The 17,740-nt window shown below is 35.7% G+C and overlaps 1 protein-coding gene across 1 annotated transcript in view; it reads left to right on the top strand.

Annotated features, from left to right (window-relative positions):
• The window catches only part of IDE (insulin-degrading enzyme), a 72,909-nt gene that overhangs the window by 33,472 nt on the left and 21,697 nt on the right, over window positions 1-17,740 (top strand). Inside the window, exons 5-14 of the mRNA XM_004680627.1 lie at window positions 606-728; window positions 5,369-5,481; window positions 6,016-6,178; window positions 6,802-6,894; window positions 7,322-7,413; window positions 9,057-9,137; window positions 10,529-10,632; window positions 11,636-11,738; window positions 14,588-14,710; window positions 16,478-16,560. Coding sequence (XP_004680684.1) covers window positions 606-728; window positions 5,369-5,481; window positions 6,016-6,178; window positions 6,802-6,894; window positions 7,322-7,413; window positions 9,057-9,137; window positions 10,529-10,632; window positions 11,636-11,738; window positions 14,588-14,710; window positions 16,478-16,560 — 1,078 coding nt within the window. The remainder of the gene's footprint in view (window positions 1-605; window positions 729-5,368; window positions 5,482-6,015; window positions 6,179-6,801; window positions 6,895-7,321; window positions 7,414-9,056; window positions 9,138-10,528; window positions 10,633-11,635; window positions 11,739-14,587; window positions 14,711-16,477; window positions 16,561-17,740) is intronic.

Raw genomic sequence — 17,740 nt, forward strand, 5'->3', positions numbered from 1 at the left:
GTAGCACTTAGTGAGGTCGACTATTTGCTTTTGACATGCATGTTTTATCCTAATTAAATCTGTTACTAATTTTTTTAAGAGCTTTAGTGCTACACTACATATACATTGCTTGAGGTGTATAAAAATAGTATTGCATGCTATTTTTACCAGTCTTGAGCTATTGAGAATTTACATCATAAATTTAATTCTCTAGCTAAGAATAGTACATTTCTTTTCACAAGTAACTTAGTAAGTTCCAAAAAGATCCCTCAGTGATTTAGTTCAATTAATTATGGAGCACATAGGGAATTGAAAATTAAAGTAAGTGTTACTGGAGGACATTTGGATCTCATTTTTCCTGTGAGTGCTCATAATATCCTTGATCTCATAGGGATTTTTAGAGTATATATTTTTTATAAAACACTTAAAGTTCCTGAGGGAAAACTTCTGTAGTTTAAAATATTACTAGTATATAATGTTCCATCCTGTTTATCTGGCTTACATTCAGACATATTTGATTAATCATCATGTGTGTTATTATGAACTTTTATTGTTTACCCTGTAGCACTGTTATTATTTCTAAAACTTTTAAGAGTATATTTTGCTTTTTATTTCTTCCCTTCTAGGTAACAAATACACTCTAGAGACTAGACCAAATCAAGAAGGCATTGATGTAAGACAAGAGCTACTGAAGTTTCATTCTACTTACTATTCATCCAATTTAATGGCTATTTGTGTTTTAGGTCGAGGTAAGAATCTTTAAAATTTTTCATAGGCTTGAATAGTCAGAGTTCCATTTTCACTTTTGTAAATAAACTATTGGGAAATATGAGATAAAACCTTTGATCTGTTCAAAGATTTTTTAAAATGATCTCCTAGTTGGAGAATATGTAGAAAGGAATTTTGCTTTTAACTGTGTTCTAAAAGGAAGTATAGATGATTTCACATGGTAAACTGAAGAAAATATAAATTACTAGTAGGTGCTCTAAGCACATCAAAGCAAACTATAAAGGAAAAAGTAAAGGAAGTTTAAAGGAAAAGACAGATTTGACATTATTTTTTATTTTTTAAAGATTTATTTATTTATTCATACAGAACTGGGGTACAGGCCAGAGTTGCGGAGGGTAAGAGGATTCACCAGAGACAGAGCGGGGTGCAGAACAGGCAGATCAACGAAGTACACTGCTGAGGGGAGCAGCAGGCGAGTCAGGAGAGGTCTGCCGTGAGTCAGGAGAGGTCTGCCGTGCCATGTGGTCACCTCCGGGGCAGGCGGGGATCGAACTCATGCAAAAGTGGCTTTAGCTTCTTAGTGCAGTGCTTTAATCCACTGCGCCACTGGGGAGGGCCGACATTATTTTTAAAAGCTAGAAACATACTTAAAAGGCAGATGCTGATAAACTGGGAAAATTATTTAGAATGTTAATAACAAGTTTGATTTTAGAATCAAATTAACTGTTCTAATTTTGGCTCTGTTTTTAAGTAATACCTACCATACAATAGGGGTGCTTTTTTGTATTGGCCATGATAAGTACTATTTAGACAGCTGCTCTAGACTTTCTGGAAGGCAGGTTAACAAAATACATTCATCTTAAAAAGTATATCTTTAAAAAAAAAGTATATCTTCTAGAAATGTTTTCAAAGAAAATCATCAAAGTTGTTTAAACAGGTAATGTACAGTGATGTTTTTATCAGCGCAGTATTAGTGAAAAGTGGTAAACAGTCTAATTGTTCGTTAATATGAAGTTGGTTAAATAGTGATGCTAAAGCCATATAATAAGCATCTTGTAGAAAACAACATCTTTTCTTTGACTTTCTTTACCCCTGCTTGCATTATTTTTCTTTATAACATTTGTAATCATGTAAAGTATTAAATATTTGTTTATTGTTCTCCACTGTACCAGAAATGTTAGTTACTTGAGAATAGAAATTTTGTTAACAGCTTTGTATCACTGCCTGGATTAGTGAATAAATACTTTTAAGACACAATTTTAATAATGTGGGAAATTATTCTTAATATATTGAATAGGAAATAAAGGCACTATAAAGAATACTGTGTGCTATGTGATCCCATTTTGGTGTATATGGTGTAGACATAAGACATAATAGAAAGATATATACTGGAAATTTTAAAATATGGTGTATTAATTATTAACTCATGCTCTGGAGTCTGACAGCTTGAGTTTGAAGTCTAAATATGCCATTTACTCTGTTGGTATGAGTTAACAAAGTTACTTAAGTTCTTTGCACATCAGATTTTTTCGTTTGTATAATAGAGGTAATACATCATATCTGCTGTAAGGTTCATTCAAGATAATGCAATAAAAGTATTTAGCATATACCCTGACAATAGCAAAGGCTCCATAAGTGGAGCCTCTTATCATTCTGTTTTCATGAGATTATGGATGATTTCTATTTTTCCATTTTATATTTCTTTTTTTTTTTTTAAGTTGTCAAGTTGGTAATAGGAGCCAGGATATAAAATGCATCCAGGAAGTAAGGCTAATAAAAAAGCATAGTCGATAATTTTTTTTTTAACACATACAAGAACTTGGTGTAGACCAGAGGTGTGAGGGGTGAGAGGATTCACCAGAGAGAGTGGGAAGCAAAACAGGCAGATCTACTGAAACACACTGCCGAGAGTAGCCGGCAGGACAGGAGAGGTCTGCTGCACCATATGTGTTTTAGCTTCCCGGTCCCCAGGGACTGAATTCATGCTGCAGTGGCTGGTAATATCTTAACAGTGCTGCCTCTGAACTACTAGGGAGGCCCAATAATCTTATATGCTTACTAAAGCTAGGATATTAAATAACACTTGATATGTGGAACCTGGCCCCTGGAATAGGTACCTTATCTACATTTTTGCCTCTTTCATGGTTTTTGTAATTACATATTGGACAAGTAAGGTCAATGATGAATCATACGCCTTCAGTGTTCTTGGTTTAGTGAAAATAACAGAATAAGTGTTTAAAGAAACAAGAGAGGTTTCAATTCCCCTATCACATGCATAGCACTCTCCCAGCATCACTGACTGCCTGTGCTCAGTGGACGTGATGAGGAGCTTGGGAGAGGCGTCCTTACAGAAATATAAGGAGGAATCAGGCTTTCCAGCTCCTTCAAGAAGGAGAGACAAGAAAGAATTACCATGTGGAAGAATCTCTGTGACAAAAGAACAAAATGTTTTTTCCTACTCTGCCACTGGGCCATCCCTCTAATTAGGGCAGCACTAATTACTTGGATGCTTGGCAAATAGATTGCCAAACTGGGATTGCTAGTTGATGATATAAAAATGAGTGAGACTCAGTTTCCAAATCCCTCATAGTTCACAGCTTAATGGGAAAGACACACTGCACTGTTGTATAGGTGTCTTACCTTTTAAAAGTCATATTGTGAACATTCAGACTTTTGGGACAGAAATACTCAAAAGGAGAGGTAGATCTGTTAGAACCTTGCTCTAAAGGGCCTCACAACCCTTCAGGTTGACAAACTTTTGTTGACTGCCAACCTTGTTTTAAGTCACATGTTCCATCTGTAATTACATTGTCTCAGGCTCAAATACACCTGCTTTATTCTCAGTTCACTTATATAACAAGCCTCCACTGGTTTGTCTCTTCTTTGAGTCTGGGCATTTTGGGGTCCTGCATGCATGCCAAAAAAAATGAACTAAAAATAGGTACATTTTATAAATAAAGTGAAAGTGCCCACTTTCAAAGTCCTAACAAGAATTTCATACTGAGTAAAGGCAAATCTCAAATGGTGTTTAAGTACTTTCTAAAGAGTTCATGGAAAAGATCAAAATGGGTCATAGACTATCAAGGGAAATTTCTTATTTGATCCAAATGCTTCATGACAGTAACAAGTGATGAATGTTTATAGCTTTATAAATAGCCCTTTTTAAGACTACAGACTTCAGATGAGTGGTCACCTTGCTTATTAAAAAGAAAATCTTTTTTCAAAGTTTTTATTTTTAGAATAATAATAATGAATATACATAGAAAATATTTATCCCACACAGGAAGGTATAAAATGGAAAACAGGTTCTTCTTCCTCATCTTTCCTATCACCACTGTAACTTCTTTTCAGGTCATCTCTTATCATTCATCCAAAAGTAAAATTTTGTTAATATTTTTACATAAATGAAAAATCAAGTGAGATTATGCTACGTGGTATTGTAGCATTGAATTTTTCACTTAATAGAGCTTTGAAATACCTTTGATCAGCACATACATACCTCTCCCTCATTGATGGTTGCATAAAATTCTACTATATAGATATTTCATAACCTTCACACAATGTTCAGTGTTTAAGCCATTCCCAGTTTTTGCTGTTAAGCAGTGTTGTAGTGAAGATCTTACACATACAGTTTTACAAACAGTTATAACTCTTTATAAAAGAATTTATGTATTTGATAACATATAACAACTTCACTTAATGACCATATCATTCTGGTCAACAATTAGAAGCCTTTGGGTGATTTTGGCATGTTGTGATGCAAAATCATGTAAAGACCTTGGAAGAGACATATGATCCTCTTGCCCAGCTTTGTCTTATAGGACCAGTTTGTTCAAGTAGTCAGTTGACAGTTGGTAAGAATGGTTGTTTTAACAATGTGTTTAGAGCTGTGTCTGTTGCTACTATGAATGTTAATACACTATTAGCTATGACTTAGTATGTGCCCATTTGGAATACTAGATAAAATAGTTTTTCTGGCCTCTGTAGCGGTATGAGAGTTAAGTTTCAGTGCTATCACCTCTATGGCCTGAGTTTGATCCTAGCCAGGGTGCTAATTTACATATGGCATGGCAGACCTCTCCTGTGTTCCTGCTGTTCTCCTTAGCAGTGTATTTCAGTAAGTTCACCCCTTCTGCTTCCCACTCTGTCTCAGTGAATCCTCTCACCACCACCCCCCACCCCACCTCTGGTTTACACTCTGTTTATTATATTTATAATAAATCTTTTGTTAAAATAGAATTTTTTGAAAATTCTAAAAAAAAGTTTTTCAAATGCAACAAATCAGTTTCTAATATTTGTCTTCAATGTATGTATTGCAAGATACTTTTTATGAAACACATTTTTTAAATCTAAAGAGCTAGACATGTGATATTGTTTAGCTATTCTTGAATATTGCATAGCAACTTTTGAAGTTATATAGGCACTATAGTATTTCACTGCATGCTTTAACTTTATCAGATGCATTTCTAAAATCCTAGGTTATCCTGCTTTTAGTTCTGAGATATTTCAGGAGATCCTAAAGTAGTTTTTTCCCTCCTAATTTTATTGTGTAGGTTTAAGATGTACAATGTATGTGTCTTATACACACCCACACATATAATCTGAAGTACTGCTGTAATGTTATAATTAGTTTGAGTTTATTTTCATTGTTTTCTTGCAGAATCTTTAGATGACTTAACTAATTTGGTGGTAAAATTATTTTCTGAAGTAGAGAACAAAAATGTCCCCTTGCCAGAATTTCCTGAACATCCTTTCCAAGAAGAACATCTGAAAGTATGTGCATGTATTCTTGGTATTTTTTCTTTTTAATTGTATAAACATTATATTTGACCACTTTATCAGAGTAGATGAAAATCTGTGACTGTTTCATTATCTATATAGCTTTTAATATTTCTCTAATTATCAAACCAAACCAATTTCATATTTATTACGGACAAGTATCACCAAAAACAATCAGTATGTTCTGATCATTGCATGTTAGTAGCTTCGGTAACTATATAGCCTTTGCAGATTGTAGAAGCTTTTCTCTAATGCCAGAAGGCCAGCATCCAGAGGTATTTGGCCGTCTGGTCAAGGGAACCAAGCAATCTGCATACCAACTTTAATGAAATTCCACTTAGAAAGATGTCAGGTCATATTTCTTTTTAGTCAGTATCATTTTTTTTTTTTTTTTGGCAGTTCTTTCCTGAACTTGGGATTCTTCTATGAAAATCAGTATTCTTCATAGTGTGTAAATATTTGTCTGAATAGGAGTTGTATGTGTTCATTCTTTTGTGATTTGTTGTTTCTGTTTGTTTTTTCCCCCAGCAACTTTACAAAATAGTACCCATTAAAGATATTAGGAATCTTTATGTGACATTTCCAATACCTGATCTTCAGAAGTACTACAAATCAAATCCTGGTCATTATCTTGGTCATCTCATTGGACATGAAGGTCCTGGAAGTCTGTTATCAGAACTTAAATCAAAAGGTGAGTCTCTCAGCACCAGTTTCTGAGTCTAGTACACTACCATATCTTTTTTACTCTCTCATTTCCCCGAAATTTTTTTCTACAAGGGAACATTTTTTGGAAGGCAGCCTTGCTCAACACTGTACCACTAAGTCTCTATGAGGGAACAAGTTTGGATGATGCAGCTTAGGGTTTATGAGAGAGTGAGGTAGTAATTGTTATGCTTTTGTTTTTGCTTTGGGATTTTTTTCCTTTCTTAATTTGTTTTGCATTTCATTACTGAGCAATGATGGTTAAATTTTTCAAAAAGCTGTTTTCATCCATCAAACCAGAGGGTGTACTAAACTCTAATAATAAATTAATTCCTTTATCCATTTCAACCCAGGCACTGGTGTTACATGACACTTAAGCACGATAATCAAGTCTTGATTTGAGGTGTGAAGAAAGCTTCCCACCAAAAGAAAAAGTCCTTTGAGTCTTTGCAGTGTCTGAAGCTGCTTTCCTGAACTGATTTTTTTTTTTTTTGGATCTTTTCTATAGGAGGCCTATTTTAATTTTGGGGGAACGTATGGGTTTTTTAAGAATTTCACCCTAAAATTTGTATATACAACCATGTTGATTTTTTTTTTTTTTTAATGTTACAGGTTGGGTAAATACTCTTGTTGGAGGACAGAAGGAAGGAGCTCGAGGTTTTATGTTTTTTATCATTAATGTGGACCTGACTGAGGAAGGGTTATGTAAGTACTGGTCTTTTGGTTTTTGAATGAAAATTGACTTTTTAGTGATTTATTTATTTTTTAAAAATTTCTCTCTGCTGTGGACCTGTTTTATGTTGTAATGCTGTAAACATTTTAATTCCTGCACTTTACCAATGTGTGTTGTGGCCTTCAGTTTTCATGGATAATTTTTTCCTCCTTAATATTTGATCATTACATTCCACTTTTAAAATGTGTACTTGACTTTCCAATTGCTCATTTACTGCCCCAACCTCTTTCAGTCACCTGTGGTCACGTGTGGGGAACTCGAATACCAGGCCCTGGAAGTTGAGAACACCATTTTTAGGCAGAACCATCTCCTGCTTAGCTGATTTTATCTTAGGAGTGAGCTCACCACTTTGAAGGATTTGAGGACTGAGTGGTTTTTAAGTGTGCCCTTTTTTTCCAGTACATGTTGAAGATATAATTTTGCACATGTTTCAATACATTCAGAAGTTACGTGCAGAAGGACCTCAAGAATGGGTTTTCCAAGAGTGCAAGGTACGTTGTTACACCAAGTTTTTTCATAATTAAACTTTTCAGAAAACCATTAAGCATTATGCCCAGTGACATTTGTGAAATTTTTCCCCCGACCTGACCTAAACTCTTAACATTTTGCAGTTTATAGTAGCTTTAGTTAATTCTTAGTTATACTAGTCAGATTGGCTACCTGGAGTGCAAATAAGCATTAAACCCTCATGTACTTTTTCCCTTTTTTTGTTTAAAAAATGGAAATAAATGACTGCTTTTCTATTTCACAACAAAGAAAGCAGTTTTTTGAACTTGTATTTATCTTAACTTACTTCACTCTGCTCAAGGCTATGTACACTCTTATTTTCAGATCTGGTGATAAAAATGTGTAGCATATTCTCAAACACTGATGTATTATTGTCTTTTGTTCTTAAAAATGATTTCTTTATTGTGTCAGTGGGAAAGCCTGCCTCTCTTATTTATTTATTTTTGCATAAAATGAAAAGTATCTGTCTTTCAAATTTTTACAGATTCTTTTGGACGATTTAGAAAAGATAAATACTTTTTAAAAAATAATATAATAATTTATTTTTACATCATTTTATTCCTTTTTCTATCTCAGTTGTAATCCCACTAGGCTTCCCATCACCAAATCACCTATGTGCCATCATCATAGTCCAGCGCACTTAGAAAAGATACATACTTTGAAACCTCTAAAAATTCTGAAATTATTTTGAGATGAGAGATGCTTTCTTTACCTAAATAAAAGTTTAGTGATGTGATCTCTGCTTATGAAATTTATAACATTTCTAATCTGGGTGCTGTTTGCTGGGTCCATAAAATGAATCAATAAATAATCACTGTTACTATTGGCTCATGAAGTTCTTCTAAGCAGTTTTCCTGACACTGTAGAATCCTAAGGTGGTCTTTTTTTTTCTTTAATTAAAAAATTTTTTAAATTTATTTATGCATACAAGAACTCACGTATAGGCCCTCCCTAGTGGCGCAGTCAGTCAAAGCACAGCACTATGAAGCTAGTCACAGCCTCTTCACAAGTTCGATCCCCATCCAGGAGGGTAACTCAAATGGGCGTGGCAGACCTCTCCTGACCTGCTCGCTATTCCCCTCCGCAGTATACTTCGTCAATTCTGCCTTTTCTGCTCTCTGCTCTGTCTCTGGTGAATCCTCTCATCCCCTGCACCTGTGACCTACACCCTAGTTCTGTATAAATAAATAAATAAATCTTTAAAGAAAAAAAAGAACTAGAGTGTAGGTCAAAGGTGCAGAGGGTGACAGGATTCACCAGAGGCAGAATGGGGAGCAGAATAAGCAAATCTACTGAAACATACTGGTTAGAGGAGAAGCAGATGAGACAGGAGAAGTCTCCTAGGCCATAGGTGGGTCAATTCCCTGGCTGAGATCTAACTCATGCTATAGTGGCTGGCAGTAGCTTGATAGTGCTGAGACTAACCCTTATGCCACCAGAGAGACCCAGATTCCTGTTCTGTATTTGCTTTTACTCATGAGCTATGCACTTCTAAATCAAGCATAGCTATTTTTTCAGAAAGCATGATTATTAAATATGGAGTAGAAAGCCTAAAGTGCAAACCAAACACTGAAAACATTTCCAGGTAGTTGCTGTCATATTTAATTGATTTAACTTTCCATTTTAGGACCTGAACGCTGTTGCTTTTCGGTTTAAAGATAAAGAGAGACCCAGGAGCTATACCTCTAAGATTGCAGGAGTATTGCATGTAAGTTTGTTGTTATTTTGCTGTATACATTGGTATACAGAGGATTTCAGTGATTCTGGATTTGTTACTTTCAGTATACACAAATGATAAAGATTGAAGTTTTATCATCTGTAACATTTTCATTACTAGATTTTTTTTTTTTTCTGGCTTTAAATATTTTTCAATTCTGCAGGTGCTACTTATGTAAAAGCTGCAGGTCATCACTTTTTGCCATTTTCTTTGCTGCCATCCTTTCTTAACTGGGCTACTACCATCCTAGGCTCTTACCTGAGTTCCGTTTACCTCTTGTCCCACCCACAGTTGATTTGTCTAGGTTCAGAGATCTTTTAAAAACCTTTGTCAAGCCCTTCAATGCTTTCCCATCAGAATAGAATGTAGTAGAATTCTGTAATAGAATCCCAAATTTTAACTTGATCTACAAGGTGACCTGGACCCAGTCTATTTCTCTCACCATATTTAATACCACTCCCAAATTTCCACTTTCATTCCCATTTCGCTCCAGCCATACCTGCTGGCTGCCTAATTGTCAAGTATTTAGTTTAGTCTTCCCTCCTGGAGTCTTTACAGCTACTGTTTTCCCTACCTTCTCTCTAATTAGGCTCTTATTTGAATCTCTGCTCAGATGTCTCATCCTCCAAGAAACCTTTCCTTATTCCCAGTCATGCTCCTGCCCCTTCTAAACACCTTGACAGAGCCTAGCACTCTAATGACAGTATTTGCTTATGCGTTGTCTATTCCCTCCCAATTAGAATAGAAGCTCCTTGGAGAGCAGGGACAGTATCTTCATGTACTATTGTGTCCATAGTAGCCTCTGCAGTTGTTCCTAGAATACAGTTCACTAGCTATTAGTTGAATGATTTTATTTCTGTCCAGTATATTAGAAGTTGCTAAAAAGCATCTTCTACATTATTTTTCTTCATTAACCAAAAACATGTCACTTCCTCTCCACAACTTTATAAATGCTTGTCTGATTTCATTCCTAGAAACCGGAAAGGAAATTCTGTTTATTATTATGTATTATTTTATATCAAGGATCCTATAGGTGTCAGCATTACACCATCAAATTTTTTTTATTAGCAAGTCCATAGTTTTTAACCAGAAGTAAATCGTCAGATCTTTCCCTGGAAAATATGTGATTTTGCTCTCTATAATGCATGTGTATTTGGGGATCCACTGCAAAATCATCCCACAATATAAAATTCAAGTGTATGAAGGAAGAGAAAAGATTGAGGAAAAACTTCCAGTGGAGTAAAATGTAGTTGAAGGAAATTAGAGGGAGGGGGTATAAAAAGATGAGTTTAAGGTGTTAACAACATGTTTACATTAGTAAGTTAAACTTCATAGTGGCCTTGTACATTTGATTTACTTACTTTTATATTCCTTTTTAAAAGTATTATCCCCTAGAAGAAGTGCTTACAGCTGAATACTTACTGGAGGAATTTAGGCCTGATTTAATAGAGATGGTTCTCGATAAACTTAGACCAGAAAATGTCCGGTGAGTCATCTACAGATTTTATTCTTACTACTAAATTTTCAATAATGATTTGAATCTAAAAATTTGGAACTGAATAAAAAGTTTTAAACCTTTTTATGAGATATGATTGCACTGTTTCAGGAAATAACATAATAAATAAATACAAAGCTTTTTGAAGCCAGAGAGCAAGACTTAATGGCTTAGTCACCTTCTCTCCCAGTAGCAGGAATGCCATTGAATATGTACTAGATGTATTTGGTGGTAATCTCTGACAGGAAAAAAAGCACAGGGCACAAACTTAGCAAAAAATTCCTTTGTGTGTTTTTACTTTTTCGGATCTCTAGATGATGCAGTGGAATTTCTTTTTTAAAGATTTTATTTGTGCATACAGAACTGGGGTACAGGCCAGAGGTGCAGGGACGGTGAGAGGATTCACCAGAGACAAAGTGGGGAGCAGAACAGGCAGGTCGTTGAAGTACACTGATGAAGGGAGCAGTGGGTGGGTCAGGAGAGGTCTGCCGTACCATGTGGGTCACCCATGGGGCAGGCGGGAATTGAACTCATGCAGAAGTAGCTTTAGCTTCTTAGTGCTGTGCTTTAACCCGCTGTGCCACCAAGGGATGGCCCACAGTGGAATTTCTTAATCACTCTGCCCCCAAGATCTTCCTGGGAAGGCATACTTTGTTTTTGATTTTTGAGGACTATTTTCAGCTGGTATTTATCCACTTTTTCCTCTAGCCACTCTTTTTTAATTTTAACCATTAGTATACCTACAAAAATCTTTCCTGCAAACACTCATACTGAGTGATGGCTGTAATCACAGAATAAAGAAATTATGATCAGAAACCTCCATATATACATTACATTACCTATTTGGCTAAGTCTTATAGGAATCACTGGCTCTTTAAAGACGCAACACATTCTTGGCTATTATTTATGTATTCATGAGTTAGGTTTTATATAAATTTATTACACAGTGTAAGTTTATAAGTTTTTTTTGTTTGTTTTTTCCATCTGTTTCTAGGGTTGCAATAGTTTCTAAATCTTTTGAAGGAAAAACAGATCGCACAGAAGAGTGGTATGGAACCCAGTACAGACAAGAAGCTATATCAGATGAAGTCATTAAGGTAGTATTAACACACCAGTGAATAACCTGACATGTGGGGAACACACAAGAACATGAATTATCTGGATATACTAGCTCACAGCCCACAGTTTGGAAAGTGCTGTCTGTACTGTCCTGAGAACAGTAAACAAGGAGCTAGAGAGCTGTAGCTTAGGATTTAGCATGAAGAAATGGCACCCCACCCACTGCTCATAGGTCTGTCATACAGCAAGTCTGTAAAGCAAACTTGCAGCTTCATGCCATCAAAGATCATTTAACTACAAAGTATAAGGGAAGCAAAGGCACCATTCCAGGCAAGATGAGATGGAAAGAGGGACTGTAAAACAAATCAAGGGCTGCAGAGAACTCAGTCTTGCTCACAGGCAGGGAGCAGTCTCTGAGAGTCATGTCTCCACTAATCCATGAAACAGATCCAGCCTGTAGGTTGTATCAACCTTGTATCACAGTCCACACTTCTGTGTTGTATCTTTGCTCTCTCTGTCAACTTAAGGGAATTGGGATTTTTTTCAAAACAGGTAAGCTTAGATAGTGTTTACCCCATTCAAAATTTTGTAGTCAAAATTTTGTTTCTAGGTTGTATCTCTTCTCTGGAGCTTTTTCTTTTTTCAGTTTTCATTAGCTATGTAGCTAGGAATGTGTTTTTTGTATTTACAGGAAGACACCAAAAAATTGCTCTGACTAGCTTCTGGTTAAACTCAAATAATAGACATTTTTTAAATGCATTTACATGTATTAGTATCGAGAAAAAAGAAGAAATAAGTTTAAGAAAGACATCACTTGTACGTAGGGGGTCTGTGATATATCCACAGCACAAAGGCAGTGACTGAAGCCCTTTGTGTGTGAAAATCTCTATCTTGCTAAACTGGGAAGAAAGCTGATCTTCCATGAATTAGGGCTTAGTTTGAATTAATCCTAAAACAAGAGAGAAGTTCTATTCACCAAACTCTTAATTGTGACAAACCTGCCCTGAATGGGATTTTTTTTTTTTTTTTTTTTAAAACAGATGTATCTGATTGCTCAGCAATGAAAGTATTTGCTAAGTATTTTCAAGTTCCTATTCTATTCTGCCATTCTGGAGAGTTAAGTTGCCACTTACACATAATATAGCTAACATCCCTACCATCCCCGTGCCAAAAAAAGATAAATTCAGGGACCAAAATAGAACTGCAAAAGCTGTAAGACTGCCAAATCAGCTGGAGTGCAAATACTAACCATAGAGTTATTGGTAGTTGGTTGCTTTTTTTTTTTTTTTTAAAGAAAGGTCATTTATAAATTAGAGATTAGTAATCAGTGGCCTGTGATCTGACCCATTTAGCTAGTTCATGATGTTTTGGAACTGTATGTATTCAAACAGAAGTGCCTTATTTTATGAGTGGTGCTGATGTTACTGGCACATTTCAGAGGCATCTTCTTTAATACTCATGAATAGGAGCCTCCCTGGTGACCTAGGGGTTAAGTCTCACTGTTATCATTCCTATGATTTGACTTTGATCCCCAGCCAAGCAGCTGACCCACATGGCACAGCAGACCTCTCCTGTCTCACTCACTGCCCCCCTCAGCAGTGTGTTTCATTGGTTCCACCTGTTCTGGTGGATCCCTACTCTATCTCTGTCTCACTCCCTGCACCTTTGGCTTAATAACCCAGTTCTTCTGTGCAAGAATAAAAAAATAAAAATAAAACTTTTAAAAAGAAAAAAAAATACTGTCAGTACATTCCATTAGCTCTGTCTCAGTTTCATATAATGCTCAGGAGTCAGCAAATGTTTCTTATAGAGAGCCATAATAAATATTTCTAGGCCACATGTCTTTCTGTTGCTATTCTTTCTTGTTTAGTTATTTGTTTTTAAACAATCCCTTTAAAATGTCAAAGCCATGGTTAGCTTCCAGCTGTGTGAAAACATCCCACCAGCTGGATCAGGCACCAGGCATCAATTGTTGACCACTGCGAAGGAGAACTGATGGTTTTGTGTATGGATAACCCCTGATGTTCAGCCACATTTTATGTTATGTCATTATATAATAGATTTTAGAGACCAGATTCCAAGAGTTCTAACAGGCATTTTAAATCATGATCACAACAGTATTCTTTCAAAATAGCATACATATTTTATAAAAAGTACTGTTAAATACTGTATTTATGTTTGTAATGTCTAATACAGAGATAGTGTATTTCAAAAGTCTCGTAAAAACTTGCTTTGTCCAAGGGAAAGAAAACTAATCCATGAAACAGATCCAGCCTGTAGGTTGTATCAACCTTGTATCACTGTACACACTTATGACTCAACTTTGTCCTTAACCTTGTGCTTGAATTACTGGTTCACTTGAAAGTTCACATGATCATCTTGGGGAAGTGTGAGCCAAAGAGCCAGGCCCTTTGGAATACTGAGTTAAGAAGCTTCTGTTAGCCTCACTTTCTAATCATACAAGGAAATTACTTAGTCTGGCAGAAAGTTTTATATAAATTACCTATAGCCCAATGGTTGTGGGATAATACCCTTATACAGAGTATTCTTTATTTATCCACTCTTTAAAGAACTAAAGCAAGCATGGTCTTCATATGGACCAGTGAGCCTCTCAGTGTTCTAGTCTACATGTTCCTTAACCTCAGCTGGTCATTTTGAAGATGTATGAAGAGAAAAGATAAATACAAAATCTTCATTTATATCAGAGAGGCCACCTCAAGCTTCATAAAAGGCCATCAGCAGATCTTGGGAGTACCTTCTTTGGAAATGATTGTGAAGAGTACTGTAGATGCATTGATATTAAGCAAAGGGACTTTTTGAACTCTGAAATTAAACTCTTAAATAAACTAATTGTTTACGTACATGTGTTTTTTCATTATTCATCCAGAAATGGCAAAATGCTGACCTGAATGGGAAGTTTAAACTTCCAATGAAAAATGAATTTATTCCTACGAATTTTGAGATTTTATCTTTGGAAAAAGAAGCAACGCCATACCCTTCTCTCATTAAGGTAACATATTAAAATTGGTGATCTTTAAATTTAGGGGACCAACTTATTATAAAAGAGAGCAAAGTGATGATTTCTTGCATTTGGTACTATGGTGATTTGGGGAGGAGCTCATATTCTAAAAGTGCAACATGGAAAAATTTCAGAGAGAAGAGCTAGAAGAAATTAAAAGGCTAGAAATGTTAAAGCAGACAAAGCTAGTGAACATTGTGGAATCTAGAGAATTATAGCTTTTGCATAAAAAAATAGCCATTTTGGGCTATAACCACAGATGTACTGACAGATAGTAGCCTCTTTGCTATAATCACTAAATACCAGTATTTAGTAAATTTATGCTGCATAAGGAAAGTTAAAGAACCTCTAAAGCCTAGAAGAGAACATATCCAAGGAAGCTGTTGGATTTCCCACCCTTAAAAACAATTCCCATTTGAGGGCCCCCCTGGTGATATACTATGAAACTATCCACAGCCACTGTGGCATAAGTTTGATCCCCGCCAGGGAGGTGACCCACATGACATACAGACCTCTCCTACCTGCTACTCCCCTTAGCAGTGTACTTCTCAATCTACCTATTCTGCTCCCCACTCTGTTCCAGGTGAATTCTCTCACCACCCTTACACTGTGGGCCTATACCCCAGTTCTGTATGCATAAATAAATTTTTTTAAAAATAAATAATTACCAAAAATATATTTTTCTCATGATTTAACATTCATATTAACTCAATAAGAATTAGTATTTAAGAACATGGAATATAATTTATTTTCAGCGACTAGATTTAATTAGGTTATTCAAAGAGAAAACCTATTACTTTTTATTTGATGTTTGTTTTAAATAGGCCTTTTCAGTAAATGAAGGAGAATGTTAAACCATTTATATCTCTTGCCAGAATTTCCAGGTAGAGTTCCAAGTGGACATTTAAGCCTGGCTTTAGTATAGTATGAATGATGTATTATTTATACTTCTCTAGGTTAGTTGCCCATAGTTGCATGACAATTATTCCAAATCTAGCATCTTTAAACCATAAACATTTTATTTCACAGTTTCTGAGAGCAAGGACTGAAAGTATCTTCAGTGGGTAATTCTATCTCAGGTCTCTCCTAAGGTTATAGTCAAATAGTTGACTGGGTCTTAAGTCAGCTGAGTACTCAGCTAGCACTGAGGTTCTCAACCAAGTTTAGTTGTATGGTTGTTGGCAGACCTAATTCTTCACATCTCCACTGAGTTGCCTGACATGACAGTTGGCATCCTCAATGTGAGTGATCCTACAGGTAAAGTGATTGATCAAGATGGAATCCACAGCATCCTTTATAATCTAATCTCAGAGGATCACATCTTCATTTCTGTTGGTCAGAGAGACCAAACTTGGTCCAATTTGGGAGAGAAAACTGTATGAGGATATGAATTCCAACAGACAGGGATCACTGCAGTCTGCCTTGGAGGCTGGCCGCCACATTTCCGAAAAGACTCCTGCACCCGCCTCCCAGGATACAAAAAGACAGGGTCAGGGGAGTTGGTATTGGCTTCTCCATTCTTTCTCTTTCTTCACTGTGTCCCCACATGCTAACCCAGGGAGAGGAAGGGTGATTGCTCTCTGCCACTGGAAGTCTCAGCCCTCTCGCTCCATTGTCCCACCTGCTGACCCTCTCGGTATGCTTCATGGCCATGAATAAAAATCAACTTTTGCTTCTGTCTTCTTGAAGAATGATTTGATTGAGCATTTTTGTTTAATGAGCTCATGTTTCCAAAATCAAATTGTTTCTCTGTCACAGGATACAGCTATGAGCAAACTCTGGTTCAAACAAGATGATAAGTTTTTCTTGCCAAAGGCTTGTCTCAACTTTGAATTTTTCAGGTATGTAAAGTGAATCTAGTTATTGACCTTCTTCTAAAATTTCAACAATTACATTTATGAAAGTTTTCTTTGCTTCCTTGAAGGCTCTTATATAGAAATGAAAGAAATTAGTTTTTTAGCCTAGAATAAGGAAGACTGCTGCCCTTATTAACCAAGGTTGTTAATTGTCTACATTCATGATTGCACCCTTTAACTGAGTTGATTTATTTTAGCTATGAGGCCCTACCTAGTCTTCAGGATTTTGGAATCTGAAGATGCTATAGACACACCCAGACAGTTCATTGAAGAAAGATGAAATAATCAGTGTTTATTGTTGTTGTGACTTTGTTTTGGCATTCTTGAAAGCTTGTCTAGCACTGAGGTAGTAGTTACTAAATTGGCTTGCGTCCCTTAAACCCTTTTCATTATCTGGAGCACTTACATAGTATTTTCTCTATTCCTGACTTGTTTACTTAAAAGTGATTTTAATAAAAATTAAGACATTTACTAAATTTATGAGTAGTAAATTTTTACTTGTCTCCTTTTATTTATTTGTCTGGTAAAGTATACCACCCAGTTAAAATTTTGATCTGTGAGGTTACAACTTGTGATTGTATATTTCTAAAATTCAATGCTCTGTGTTTATGAAATATAAACTTACTATATAATAAAGTTCAAAATGACTTGCCTCTCATTAAATTAAAGCTGATATGTTTTAAATGTTTTTGGAAAAAGGAAAATGAATCTCTCAATAGAAAATTAGTATTTCACCAACAAATTTATTGCAGTTGTAAAGCTATCAGCATGTTTTACAGCATGAGATTTATACATTATCTAGAGCTTTGTTGAGTGAGATTATTTTTTTAGCAAACATGGCTTTTTATCGATAGAGAACATTACATAGCTGGTTTTGTTTCTTGATAGTTCAGAGCGATATTTTTAACAATCTGTACAACTTGTCACTACTTTATCATTTGGGTTCTATGATTATGAACTTTTTGAGAATACTTGTTGAGAAACTATTTCTTATTTGACCAAATTATTCATCTGTCTTTGTTCCTTACTATCACCCTCCATCACTCCTATTCCCCCTCTACACTGCCCAGCATAGTTCTTAGATTTAAAAATGCCTGCTTTCTACCACCCCTGCTTTCTGTGTTCTGACCTTCCTAGAGGTAAACACTGGTTAGAGTTCTTATAT

This window comes from Condylura cristata, unplaced genomic scaffold (genome assembly GCF_000260355.1).
Source record: "Condylura cristata isolate star-nosed mole 26May11 unplaced genomic scaffold, ConCri1.0 scaffold00011, whole genome shotgun sequence".
Classification (NCBI taxonomy): Eukaryota; Metazoa; Chordata; class Mammalia; order Eulipotyphla; family Talpidae; genus Condylura; species Condylura cristata.